This window comes from Lineus longissimus, chromosome 17 (genome assembly GCF_910592395.1).
Source record: "Lineus longissimus chromosome 17, tnLinLong1.2, whole genome shotgun sequence".
Lineage (NCBI taxonomy): Eukaryota > Metazoa > Nemertea > Pilidiophora > Heteronemertea > Lineidae > Lineus > Lineus longissimus.
The window spans coordinates 8176493-8190259 of record NC_088324.1 but is presented as its reverse complement, the minus strand read 5'-3'; the positions used below and the strand labels follow the sequence as shown (position 1 = coordinate 8190259).

Here is a 13767-nt window from a genome sequence, read left to right as displayed (position 1 = left end):
CACATGGGACTGATATACTGTAAGCTTGGAGATGAAGATTCTCACAAGGGACTGATATACTGTAACCGTGGAGATAAAGATTTTCACAAGGGGCTGACTCGATATACTGTAGCCTTAGATGGAGATTCTCACATGGGACTGATATACTGTAACCTTGGAGATGCAGTTTCTCACAAGGGCCTAATATACTGTAAACCTTGGAGATAAAGATTCTTCACAAGGGGGCGATAGACTATGAGGCTTGGAGGTGAAGATTCTCACAGGGGACTAATATACTGTAACCCTCTGAGATGAAGATACTAATTAAGGGACTGATATCCTGTGAACCTTTGAGATTAAGATTCTAACAAGGGAATAATATACTGTAGGCCTTGTAGATAAAGATTCTCACAATGGAATTATATACTGTAAGCCTACGAGATGAAGATTCTGCAGACAAGGGACTGATATACATACTGTAAGCCTTTGAGATTAAGATTCTCACAAGGGAATAATATAATGCATGCCTTGTAGAGAAAGATTCTCACAACGGGCTGATATGCTGTAAACTTGGAGATAAAGATTTTCACGAGAGGGCGATATACTTGTAAGTCTTGGAGATAAAGATTCTCACAAGGGGCTGACTCGATATACTGTAGCCTTTGAGATGGAGATTCTCACATGGGACTGATATACCGTAACCTTGGAGATGTAGTTTCTCACAAGGGACTGATATACTGTAGGCCTTGGAGGTAAAGATTCTTCACAGGGGGGTGATAGACTATAAGGCTTGGAGGTGAAGATTCTCACAGGGGACTAATATACTGTAACCCATTGAGATGAAGATACTAACAAAGGGACTGATATCCTGTGAACCTCTGAGATGAAGATTCTCACAAGGGACTAATATATTGCAGGCCTTGTAGATAAAAGATTCCCACAAGGGACTGATATAATGTAATTCTTGGAGATGACGATTCTCACAGGTGACTGACATACTGTAACCAATTGAGATGAAAATACTCACAAGGGACTAATATCTTGTGAACCTTTGAGATTAAGATTCTCACAAGGGCATTATATACTGTAGGCATTGTAGATAAAGATTCTCACAAGGGAATTATATACTGTAAGCCTTGGAGATGAAGATTCTTCACAAGGGGGCGATAGATTATAAGACTTGGAGAAGATTCTCACAGGGGACTAATATACTGTAACCCATTGAGATGAAGATACTAAGAAAGGGTCTGATATCTTGTGAACCTATGAGATGAAGATTCTCACAAGGGACTAATATAATGCAGGCCTTGCAGATAAAGATTCCCACAAGGGACTGATATAATTCTTGGAGATGAAGATTCTCACAGGTGACTGACATACTGTAACCCATTGAGATGAAGATACTAACAAAGTGACTAATATCTTATGAACCTTTGAGATTAAGATTCTCACAAGGGAATAATATACTGTAGGCCTTGTAGATAAAGATTCTCACAATGCAATTATACACTGTAAGCCTTGGAGATGAAGATTCTGCAGACAAGGGACTGATATACATACTGTAAGCCTTTGAGATTAAGATTCTCACAAGGGAATAATATAATGCATGCCTTGTAGAGAAAGATTCTTACAACGGGCTGATATACTGTAAACTTGGAGATGAGGATTCTCACAAGACTGATATACTGTAACCTTGGAGATAAAGATTTTACAAGGGGGTGATATACTTGTAAGTCTTGGAGATAAAGATTCTCACAAGGGGCTGACTCGATATACTGTAGCCTTGGAGATGAAGATTCTCAAAAGGGACTGATATACTGTAACCTTGGAGATAAAGATTTTCACGAGAGGTCGATATACTTGTAAGTCTTGGAGATAAAGATTCTCACAACTGGCTGACTCGATATACTGTAGCCTTTGAGATGGAGATATTCAGATGGGACTGATATACTGTAACCTTGGAGATGTTGTTTCTCACAAGGGACTGATATACTGTAAGCCTTGGAGATAAAGATTCTTCACAGGGGGGTGATAGACTATAAGGCTTGGTGGTGAAGATTCTCACAGGGGACTGACATACTGAAACTAATTGAGATGAAGATACTAACAAAGGGGCTTATATCTTGTGAACCTTTGAGATTAAGATTCTCACAAGGGAATAATATACTGTAGGCCTTGTAGATAAAGATTCTCACAAGGGAATTATATACTGTAAGCCATGGAGATAAAGATTCTTCACAAGGGGGCGATAGACTATAAGGCTTGGAGGTGAAGATTCCCACAGGTAACCCATTGAGATGAAGATACTCACAAAGGGACTGATATCTTGTGAACCTTTGAGATGAAGATTCTCACAAGGGACTAATATAATGCAGGCCTTGCAGATAAAGATTCCCACAAGGGACTGATATAATTCTTGGAGATGAAGATTCTCACAGGTGACTGACATACTGTAACCCATTGAGATGAAGATACTAACAAAGGGACTAATATCTTATGAACCTTTGAGATTAAGATTCTCACAAGGGAATAATATACTGTAGGCCTTGTAGATAAAGATTCTCACAAGGGAATTATATACTGTAAGCCTTGGAGATAAAGATTCTTCACAAGGGGGCGATAGACTATAAGGCTTGGAGGTGAAGATTCCCACAGGTAACCCATTGAGATGAAGATACTCACAAAGGGACTGATATCTTGTGAACTTTTGAGATGAAGATTCTCACAAGGGAATAATATACTGTAGGCCTTGTAGATGAAGATTCTCACAATGGAATTATATACTGTACGCCTTTGAAATGAAGATTCTCACACGGGACTGATATACTGCTACCATGGTTACTAGCAATGAGTGTGATACCCATTATCAACAGCAAATTTAGAATTTTGCCCATCTCAGGCTGTAATATTGCCCAAGTCACATGGAAATTGCCTAAAAGGCCATGACTCCTGCTGTTATGATTGCATGACATGTACAGATCCTCAAAGAGTAGACTTAAAGCTCCGTATCAAATCAAGTTTGATCAAAATTGAAGCACCCAGTCCAGAGATATAGCAAGATTAACTGTTTTGTTTACATGTTATGTAACAGCCTTGGTTAGGTTTCTAAGTGAAGTCAGGCGGCAGGTTTACTGACATAGATCAGACTGATGTTTGATTTCTTACTACAATGGTATACATTTGTCTGTATTACCTTACCTTATTATAAGGTATATCGAAGGTTAGAATTAGAAATACATTATGATAGTTCAAGTTTTGTATAAATTGAGGCACTTGATGCAATTTTCTGTAAAAAGAATCGAATTTGAAAAATTAATTAAGTTCTATAAATTTGCCTAAATTGTCTACAAAATATATTCATGAATAAATATCGATTTATCGTATTTTCGTTTTTCTCAAAACATTGAAAAATGAGACAGGCAATTTGTTTACGAGCGTGACGATATATATTACTGATGGAAATCGTGGCTCGTCAATGAATGTGCCTTACTGATGGCAATCATGACACATACTTGACTGCGTCCGAGAGGTATTACTGATGGCAATTATCAATTTCGTGTACAGTTTCAAATGCCTCTCAACTGGATCGAGCAAAGGAAGTGATTCGAGACAGGACTACTCACCATATGAATCAAACCAGCATGTACATGTGTCTCCGTGTTGTCTTCCCGGGTTGTTGTGACAAAACTTCACATCACTTTCAGGATCGATTTCATTATGAACCACACAGGCCAATCAAGGAAGAACTGCAATGAAAAGGGTCAAAAGGGGTTTGAAATGACAAGTTCAATTACATCATGGGTTATTATGAACAAATATACCGTATATAAAGCTCCGAGTCGTCCAAAACCAACGAAAAAGGCATACATGTAAAATAAGACATTGAATATATAGGTATTGATAACTTTTTGTGGCACGAAAGACGGCGCACAGATACTTTTCCAGCATTTTTAAACATGTCTGGTGGTTTCGGGTGAAGTCTGAAAACAACATTGTGTGCGTGAACAGGAAGGTTCAGAAGGAAAAATAACCAATTTGGGTCAAAACTGAAAAAACTGTCCCTTATAGAGAGGGTGCCCTTAATAGAGAGGTGTCCACTAAGGGAGGTTCTACTGTAGCATAATCGGCGTTCCAGACTTTTAAAATATGTGACTCGCTCTACCAAAACTAGGCGCTGAACTTGACAGGTTGATACGGACTTGTTGTTCATTTCCCTATTGTGGACTTGTTGTTCATTTAGGTCTACAATAGGGAAATGAACAACAAGTCCGTATCAACCTGTCAAGTTCAGATGCGACAAGCGCCTAGTTTTGGTAGAGCGGGTCACATATGTTCGATGCGTCTGGACAAACCCTCCCTTGTTCGCCTGAAGATTATCAAAATTTGGGAGGTTGGACCTGGACACGCCTCTAAAGTGGTTACCCGAAGTTATGTATTATGAGTAACAAGAACCGGGCGTATGGAGAAGGAGACTGCGTAACTTGGCTCTCGGATGGGTCAAAAGAATGCACTTTTACCAGTCAAAACGCAGTTGGTGTAATCGCCGAAAACGAGCTGTTTCTTTCAGTGTAAAGTCCTTATGTCTTAGGACCTGTACATACTCTAGCTTCACAAATCTAAGACCTGTTTTTCGTATTATTCATTTCAAGCTTGATATTTTCACATGGTCGTTCGAAGCCATTTAGTATTTCCTAAAAGACAAATGGGTTGGCGACATCAAGTTGTCCGATGTCATGACCTGTGACGTCATGTTTCGACTTGGCCTTTATTTTGATTTCGGTGTATTTGATTAACCGGTCTTAGATCGGCGAAACTAGAGTATACATGTATCTCTGCAACATACGAATCTATTTTCAGATAATTTACATACCATGCGCTCAGTCCTTAATCTCCCTCAAGTCTCTTTCTGGCGATGTCGACAGCCATCAGATGAGCTTTATGGTTGCTTCAAATGCAGGTCAGCTTGGACCACGTACCGGACATCATGGATCGAGGTAAGACAAGCCATATCGTTCATCATGGACCGAGGTAAGGTGGTGGTGACTAAAAGGAAAAATCAAGAAGGATTTAGTTAACGAGTTATAATGATTATCGTCTCATTCATAATTTAGATCAAGACATGATGATCTGTTGCTGGGCAGGGGTATATCAAGACATGTTGGTCTGTGGCTAGGTAGGGGTATATCAAGACATGTTGATCTGTTGCTAGGCAGGGGTATATGGTTGCTATGGGGGTTGCTATGGGGGTTGCTATGGGGGTTGCTATGGGGGTTGCTATGGGGGTTGCTATGGGAGTTGCTAGGCATTATATAACACGTCCGTTGAGGATGTTGAGTCGTTCCCTGGAGAAAACGAATAACTGATCCTTGCCTTTACTTCGTTCTGAAAGAGTTCTAATTATATTGCTTAAGGATTTCAAGTTTGCCGAAATGTAACTGATCCCTCATTTGTCCATCAAATCGAGATTGACCCGTTCATGAATTTGCTCATATGACATAATCTATTGTGTATGTGAACTTACAGGCCTACTATGGATACAAATACTGGTGGTACGGATACAATCCCCACAATAAAGGCCATACCCTTGTTGATAAACGTTACATAATGGTCAGGAAATTTCACATCAACCACATGCAGGTGGGAGAATAACATCGTGCCAAGCCGCTGTACATTTCAACGAGCTCCGCGCTTGTGGGCGTTGTCGATTGTTCGACATGGTTAGGTATTGAAAATCACTGTTATGTCAGGATGATTGTGAAATTTAAGTATTTTGTGCGAGAGAAATGATGCCAAACTGTTTGCTAATGGTGTTGCCAAGGGTTAAAAAATGGGGGGGGGGGGGCGTAGGCGTAGGTAGTTCCTCTATGGCGCAGCGTTCGACTAAAAATGTGGTTGATGTGAAGTTTCCTGACCATTATGAAACGTGGGTGGGGAGGGGGGCAGTATATCGACCTGATCCCTCCTGTTTTTGGATGCCTTTATGCCCCGGGAGGTGTTTTGTACGAAGTCAGTTGCCAGCAGCATTTTGATTTTACTGACAAGGCACATTCCAATGAGGGCTTTGCGCCTGAATGCTGGTAGAACTACTCGGTGTTCATGGAAAAGTTTTGATACACTTTTTGGTGCATGGGTGTCGCGTAGAACGCGGGAGAAGAACACAGTGGGGCTCGGGACACCTAGACCTAGCAGCATGAAATTACATGAAAGTTGTTGGAATGGTATTCTAGCACACTCTGAAAGAATCACATTGTGTCGTTGACTGGCGAAGGCATTCCATTGAATCCTCACACGAAGCCATTGCTCGACAAAAAGTATGCCGCATCCACGAGGTCGTTCAACAAGATAAAAGGTCAACAAAGTTACCAAAAATAAACACTTACCAAAAAATATTCATCCGTTCTTATCCAAAAATATCCCGACTACGTATCATCAGAAGATTATGATCAAGGAAGCCAGGATTTGCTTGATAATCCGAGATTTTAGACACAGGGAATTGTCCGACATATCCACTGCCGAGAAGGTCGTGGAGCAAGGGGCACGTGCACAGGGATTATGTCAGACGGGATGTTTGACATTACCTCACTTCCTGCCTAGAATGTTAGGCCCTCTTCTGGTGGGAAATTCAAATCTTAGCTTGACGAAATTGCAACCAACATGACAGACCACGTGAATTGTATCGCAGGACAAGATTCTGCGAGAGACAGTCCTTCCGAAAGAATCCAACTAACTGGAGAGATACCTCGGGCCCGAATGCTTTGAGCAGCGGTAAAGGGCGTAGTCAAGGGGAATGCGACCCAGTTGACTCTCCGATAGTCCTATCTAAAATCATGTCATTGGCACATCCAAATTTACAGGGGGCAAGTGTTGTCTGAGGACAATATCAATGGCACATCCATACGAACAGGGACAAGGTAGTGATTCTCCAGACAGCGTCCCCTCTCGCGCCTTTCAACATACTAGTAAGCTTCTCCGCCCCGAGCTAGACTCTCGGGGCAGTCCATTTCGTCATCATTTTCATTCTGTCTCATAGGGTGAGGGACGAGGCCGCGGTCCACTGCGTCCGGAGTGTACTCCACCCCTCGCAAAAGGAATGTAGCGTTGAAAGACGTGATGTAACCCCAACGCGCAAAATCTTTCTGCTGCCTACTACTTTTTGCAGTAGTAGGCAATATCAAGATCCTGTTTGTCGCTGGAGAGGATGGTTATGTGATATGTGTTCACAGCTGCTTATCATTTCATTAAACTCGGGGGTTTCTCGGCCGAAGTCATTGATCGCGTCGGCTTCCCCGGCCACTGCCAAACAAAGGGCTCCAATTTATATACGTGACGCAGCCGATCAGAATCATCAGAGGGGTTCAATTGGTCACTGACAATACCTTACTGTCAATCACATTATAAAGAATTGCCTCGATTGGGGAGTGGAGTAATGCATCAAGGTCATAAAGAACTTTGATGGCAAAGTTAGCATTGATCATAATTGAACAGGTCTAAAATCAACTGGTGACCACATGTGGTAGATTGTCCTGCTAAGAACTGCTTCAATGGAGAGGGGAGAGGTCCCAACACCTCTCTCAATAATAGACACAGTCCGTCGAATATCCCAGTCCGTCGAATATCCCATGCATTATGTGAGGGACTTTCAGACTGATGAACACAAGTGCCGGTCTCCTGCATGGATATTGTGTTTGCAAGTTCTTTTTCAAACACAGCAACCAGGAAAGGGTCAATCTGAGAATCATTGAAACGAAAATAAAAAACATTTTAAAATTTTGATGGACTGTTTTATTCTTTTTCTACAAGTTTACGCAACTGAAGACAAAGTTCAGATTCTTTTGTTCACTTCTCAGATGAAACTGAAAATTTAATTCAAACAGTTTCCAAAACAACCACGCAATCATGATTATTGCAGAATAGAAAACAGTTTTGCCTCGCATCCCCGTCGCCAACTGAGGTTGACGCACTTTCGGGCATTTTAAAAACAACGGTCTTAACACTAACATTTCATCTATGATATGTTTCCAGACTTGAACTAAAGGTGGCAGTTATGTACATGGCAGTAGAAGAGACGAAAAAAAACATGTCAGCACATCGTGTCAAGTTCGGAATACACGGGTGATAAAATCAAGAGCGAAAGTCAGAGCGCCAGAGCATGGTCAGTCGAATCTGGGGTCTTTTTCGCTCGACAGTTGCCGTTACATTTAGTTGCTTAAAGTGTGCGGTACTCTTGGTCAGGTTTGAAAACAAACTGAGCACAGAATTAGTACAACACACTGCCACCAGGTGGCAGTGCACCAGAACTCTTCAGACAAGGAAAATAGGATTGGAAAGTCAACGCGAGAATTTTTAAAACATTGAACGTAAACGGCACAAAAACCACAATAGTCAAGAAACAGATCTTCAGTTTAGTACACCAGTCAGTGGATAGAGGGCAATACTTGATATCTACACAATTATTACTATTTTCTACTGGTATAAATGATAATGTTGGGGACAGTGGACAAGTTGTGTCTAAGATGGTCTTCAGTGTATCACCAGGAAATGTTTTTTTAAATCAATCAAGTTCCCGAGATGGTCTAGTTGCTGAACATACTAATACGATGATGATACTTTGATTTCAGACCACTGGGACAGACCAAATGGTGACCAAGAGCCAAAGGTTTGTCCACCATCCCCAACATTTTGCCGATGACGATCCTACAAAAATTATGACATAAAACTTGACAATAAAGCTACCAGACTTATATCATGAATAATCTTAAACCAACCATTACACAGTTTATATATACCAGAGCATGAAATGAAATGTACAGGATGAGGTGAAATGAGTGGGGGTGGCCAGACGTTGTCAAGAGCTTGGTAGAAGCGAACAGCAGGCCGCGATATCCTGAAGTTCAGGATGATACCTGAAACACATGACCACTCAAGCTGATGGTTTGAGATTCTGCCAATCTGTTCCCAAGAAATGATGCACACTAATTCGGTGTTGCCCAACTTTATAACAACTGCATCAGTGGAGAGGGGTGGTGTTTGATGATACTTTCAATTGATCTCAATCGTTTTACAAGGATAAGGTCACAACCGGAGGGCAGGGAAAAGACTACTTTAAGATTTGTCAGCTGTCAACAATGTCTGGCTACCTTGATTCAAGTGCACATTCAGGGCTTCCAATTATATGACAATTGATGTCAAGAAACAAATGCAGGCATAAACGCAACTAGTTTTGTCATTTATTTCATGTAATTGAAAGTCCCTGGCATTATTTTGTAACTTTTAGAGTTCACTGGAAGATTGCACAACATGAGAGCAGTGAAACCAGCCAGATCAACAGTTGTTCCTCGAGAAAGCAGCGACCTCTTCAGCAGAAACAATTCATTAAAATACCAAAACCATTGGATCTTGTCCAGCCATGTTATGAAATCGACAGACAACAAAATGCATGTGTAACTGAGAAAATTTACAGCTTTAATTCTTAGAAGACTCGAGCAATTTTCCAAAAAAGCTTTCAGGTGGAGAACTTAAAACTGGGCTGCGTGTAGATCCAACCAGAGATGACTCGTTTCTCAATTGCATGAACGCAAAATGCACTACCTGATGCACTACAAGAACCTCGCCCTATGGTGTGCAAGCAGTGACTTCAAAGTGATCTCAGCACAGCCTCCATTCGAAGTCATGGCTCAGGTTTAAAGACAGACTTAGTGAGGCCTTTTTTTGACAGAAAGCTAAATGGCGCCTGGGGGAAACTTAATCGCGATGGGCAGACATGGTTATAGTGTTGACCTTTATTATGAAAACAGGGCAGGCCAAAGTTTTGTTTTCCACGAGAAGCACTCGCCAAGAATTCCGTCGTGGAAACCATAGACCGCCGGCCCACCATGGAGTTAATCCTGAAGAGAACACACATATGCTGCTATTTTCTAGGAATGTGTGTGTAAAGTGCCCGTAAACAAGCGATTCAACGCGCTGCGACTTGCGATCAGAACTGCATGCAACAAAAGTTGCCTGTCTGCGGTGGTCATCGCAGGTGTCAACGAAAAGAATCCGTAATCGCACTGAAATGCGATCAACATTGAACTCGATGATTGCCAGTTTTAGCCCCAGATGAGAGATTTTTTTGTTGCACATTGCAGCAATTATGGCAGGTCGGAGCGATTTCAATTGCTCGTTTGCGAGGCACTTGACGTTGTTGACCATGATCTTTGCCTGGATACAAAATTACAAAATGTCATATATTTGATGATCTATGCATCCTCGTCCTCTTCGACTGCCTCTTCATCTTCATCCTCCTCTTCTTCTTCATCATCGATTTCCTGGAGAAATAGACAAGGTGAAATGAGTCGCTTTATCTTTTCTTTTAGACGATTACACTTACAGCGAGACTGAATCCACACACATGATTCAAGGTGTGCCGAGAAACGATGCAAGTGAAACGCACAACAACCTGCTCTACCCAAAAATTAGCAGAGATGTCAATTTATAGCTCGCTCATATATTTTTGATGAAATGTACACAGGTTCAAAATACTGCCTTTCGATGACGTCAAGATCTTACCTCCTCCTCCTCCTCTCCAAAGTCTTCCTCATCCTCATCTAGGCCCTCTTCTAATTCATCATCTGAAACAAACAAATCGTTTATAACTAAATTATAAATTATTCATTACAAACTAGAATTACCTGGTGATAAACGTCAACAAAATTTTTGGACTCGAGGAGATTCAAAATAGGCAAACAGGGGGTCTTGTTACCAACTACCAGAACCTGGTGATAAATGTCAACATTAGCAGATGAACAGCAAAGTTTTTCGGACTTGAGGTGCATCTCTTAACCCATTTGACAAGACCTTTATTGCATTTTTAGGTGAAAAAGATCAGGGGTGAACAAATTTGAACCCTGGTCAAGAACATCTCTACGCTTAAATCGAATCTCTCAGTTTATAAAACAATTCTCTCTGCTACCCACCATCAGCTGTGTCTTCGATCTCAGCGGCGAGATAATACTGTAGTGGGTTCGGCCAGATGTCGTCCTTGATCACCTCCCCCAGCTCGTCGGCGCCTGCGTCCGCGTGGTCCGTAAACCAACAGAAGAATGACTCTTGTTCTTCGTGCACTCGCTTCTTGCCGTCCTTCGTCTGCTGCGACCGCTTTGTTAGATCCTGCAAGAAGAAATTTAAGATTATTGTCATATGTAGAGTAGAACGTCCCTATGAAGGACACCCTTGGGGCTGAGAAGAACTGTCCTTGATAGAGAGGTGTCCTGATTAGAGAGGTCAAATTGAATGGAAACACCCAATTTGGGACCAAAACTAGTGTCTCTAATACTAATACAGAGGTTATCCGTAATAGAGGTGTCCCCTTCCACAATCTTAAAACAAGATGTGCAGCCTGTCTCTACTTGATTGGGGAAATATTTCACTCACCTGTCCCGCTAACCATTTGATGGGTGTTGATTTTGATGATGGTTCCCCTGCGTCAGTCAGCTGGAATTCTTTACTTATAACATCATTCTCAAAGAAGGGATTTTTGTCAAAGTACTGAAAGAGAAGAGCACTATAATAATATGTTGTATACATCAAGTAGGAGAGAAGACTGTGATTTTCTCAAAGCATTTATATGCCAACTACTTTGTGGAAAATAATAGAGAGTGGTGTTGAGAGAAACTTGGTTTTTTAGTCTTCTCGGACCAGGGTTCTGAGCACCATACCAGTAATAGAGCTGTGTTCAGAGAGAAACTTGAGTTGTGTTCAGAGAGAACCTTGGTTTTCAGTCTTCTCTGACCAGGGTTCTGGGCACCATAAACAATAATAGAGCTGTGTTCAGAGAGAAACTTGAGTTGTGTTCAGAGAGAAACTTGGTTTTCAGTCTTCTCGGACCAGGGTGCTGGGCACCATAAACACAAGCACACTTTTAAATAATTTGGCTCAGAGATGGACCCAGACGTCGATACTTACAAAGTTTATTCTGTAACCTGACTTGATATCCTCAAACTCTTGTACCTCGACCTTTGTGAGATGTTGTAAGGCATCCTCGTCCTCCTCATTCAACAGGGCTGACACTTGTGGATGGTTTATAAACTTGAGGTGAGTTAAGGCAACAATGCAACGCACGTATAGATCACATATTTTGTAAAGTAAATATTCATCAATATGCTAGCTCTTAGTTTCACTAAATCTTAGGAATCTGCTTACTCAAGTAACAGAGGTGATCCCAGAGACGGTAACTAGTCTGATATCAAATTGAAGGAGATTAGGTCAAGAAGAAGAATTGTCCATCTGAAGAGAACTCATCCCTTCTGCAAATGAGGGGGGATGGGGGTGTCGCTAAGCCGGTGCCTCCGCCATTGAAACATGAAAGTTGTTCACAAAACGACAAATTTTCAGATCTCTTGCAATGGGTAAGACCTGGCAAATGAACTTCACCTGCCAGGGCGATGTTGATACTGAAGGAATGGACAAAGACTCCAGAAACACAGCTGAAATTGAAATACGTTGACGATACATCATCAGAAAGGATACTGCTGTCACCCAGAAGTTTGGAATATTAGCGATGAGTTCTGACCGTTTCTGGAAATGGGGCTGCCGTAATTTGTTGTATTTCTGTTCGACTTTGAGGATTTCTTCACTAGCTTTCTCATTTAAATTGTCGATTTCATGTTGAACTGATTCTATCTTTGAGGCAGCTTCTTTTTTCTGTTCCCGGTCTGAAAGAAGGAAGAACAACGTTAATACATCTAAAACTTGTCCAGCACGACAGGTCCTACAACCACCCACCCCATCTGGCAATCACTCAAACTATTGAGACTCTTCGAGTAAAAGTAAGCGCCCCCTTCATGAGCCCCACAACTCCCAACCTCATAACAAGCAGATGACTGAAGACACCTTTTGATGCAAGATTTAAAAATAAACCGTAAAACACAATTCGTAATCAGACTGTAAAATACTTTTTTCTTTCCTCTTCTACTTTTTAGTACAGAGTTGAGATAAATTCATGATTTTTACAGAATCAATGTTTTGTAGGCTACTGTAACGTATTTGGGCCTGCATTCAAAAAGTTGACCTGACCTACATCTACATGCAACAGAAACAGTGTGTTCTTGCATGACACACAGGACGATAGCCTAACAGCTCAATCAGGAAGCAAGGCAATGGTAAAAATGCACAGGAGTACGACTCGGAGTGGCCCCCATCATGTGCCCCACCAACAAAAAAAGGAGACAAAATTGGGCATTCACATTTGAGAACAACCACAAAACACACGGTTTTCTAGTCCAATAAGGCCCTTTTCGCAAATGCCAAAGCCTCTGGACGTGCCACAAGCACACAATGCTGCTGGCCAATGACATTTTACTGCTAAAACCGGCGCTAATTTCAAGGAAACTGCACCGGCGTGAGCACAAAGAGACAAAGCATGAGCAAAATGCACATGGCCATTTTTGAGCAATGTCACTCTGAATTTTGGCCGAAAACCACTGCAAGTACGTTACTCGGGCCTAATTGAATTATGCAGTCGACATCTAGACTTTCTAAGGAATAGTTTGATATCATTTCGAGCTCTTACCCATGCCTAAGTCCTCTGAATTATCATGATTATTTTTTGTCTCAGTCTTCTGAATTTTAGCTTGAGTCGCCATGTTTTCACGAGGAGCAGTGAAATGCAAAGCGCATGCGTGAGGGTTGATGTTATATCCAATCCGCGTTAGCAAGTCATGTGATCTTTGAGATTTCGCGGGAAATGAAACTGTAAACAAACGCACGTGCGCAGTTCAAATGGCAACAATTGCGCGCAAAACGGGATCC

The 13767-nt window shown here is 41.5% G+C and overlaps 1 protein-coding gene across 1 annotated transcript; it reads right to left on the bottom strand.

The window, feature by feature from the left end:
• Window positions 1-7738: 7738 nt before the first annotated feature.
• LOC135501289 (protein SET-like) lies at window positions 7739-13612 on the bottom strand. Its single transcript, XM_064793321.1, has 7 exons — window positions 13529-13612; window positions 12487-12671; window positions 11923-12045; window positions 11392-11505; window positions 10935-11127; window positions 10528-10589; window positions 7739-10286 (listed from the first exon to the last, which is right to left on the bottom strand). Exons 1-7 carry the CDS (start codon window positions 13599-13601, stop codon window positions 10218-10220), a joined length of 819 nt encoding a protein of 272 aa, XP_064649391.1. The 5' UTR covers window positions 13602-13612; the 3' UTR covers window positions 7739-10217.
• Window positions 13613-13767: the final 155 nt, after the last annotated feature.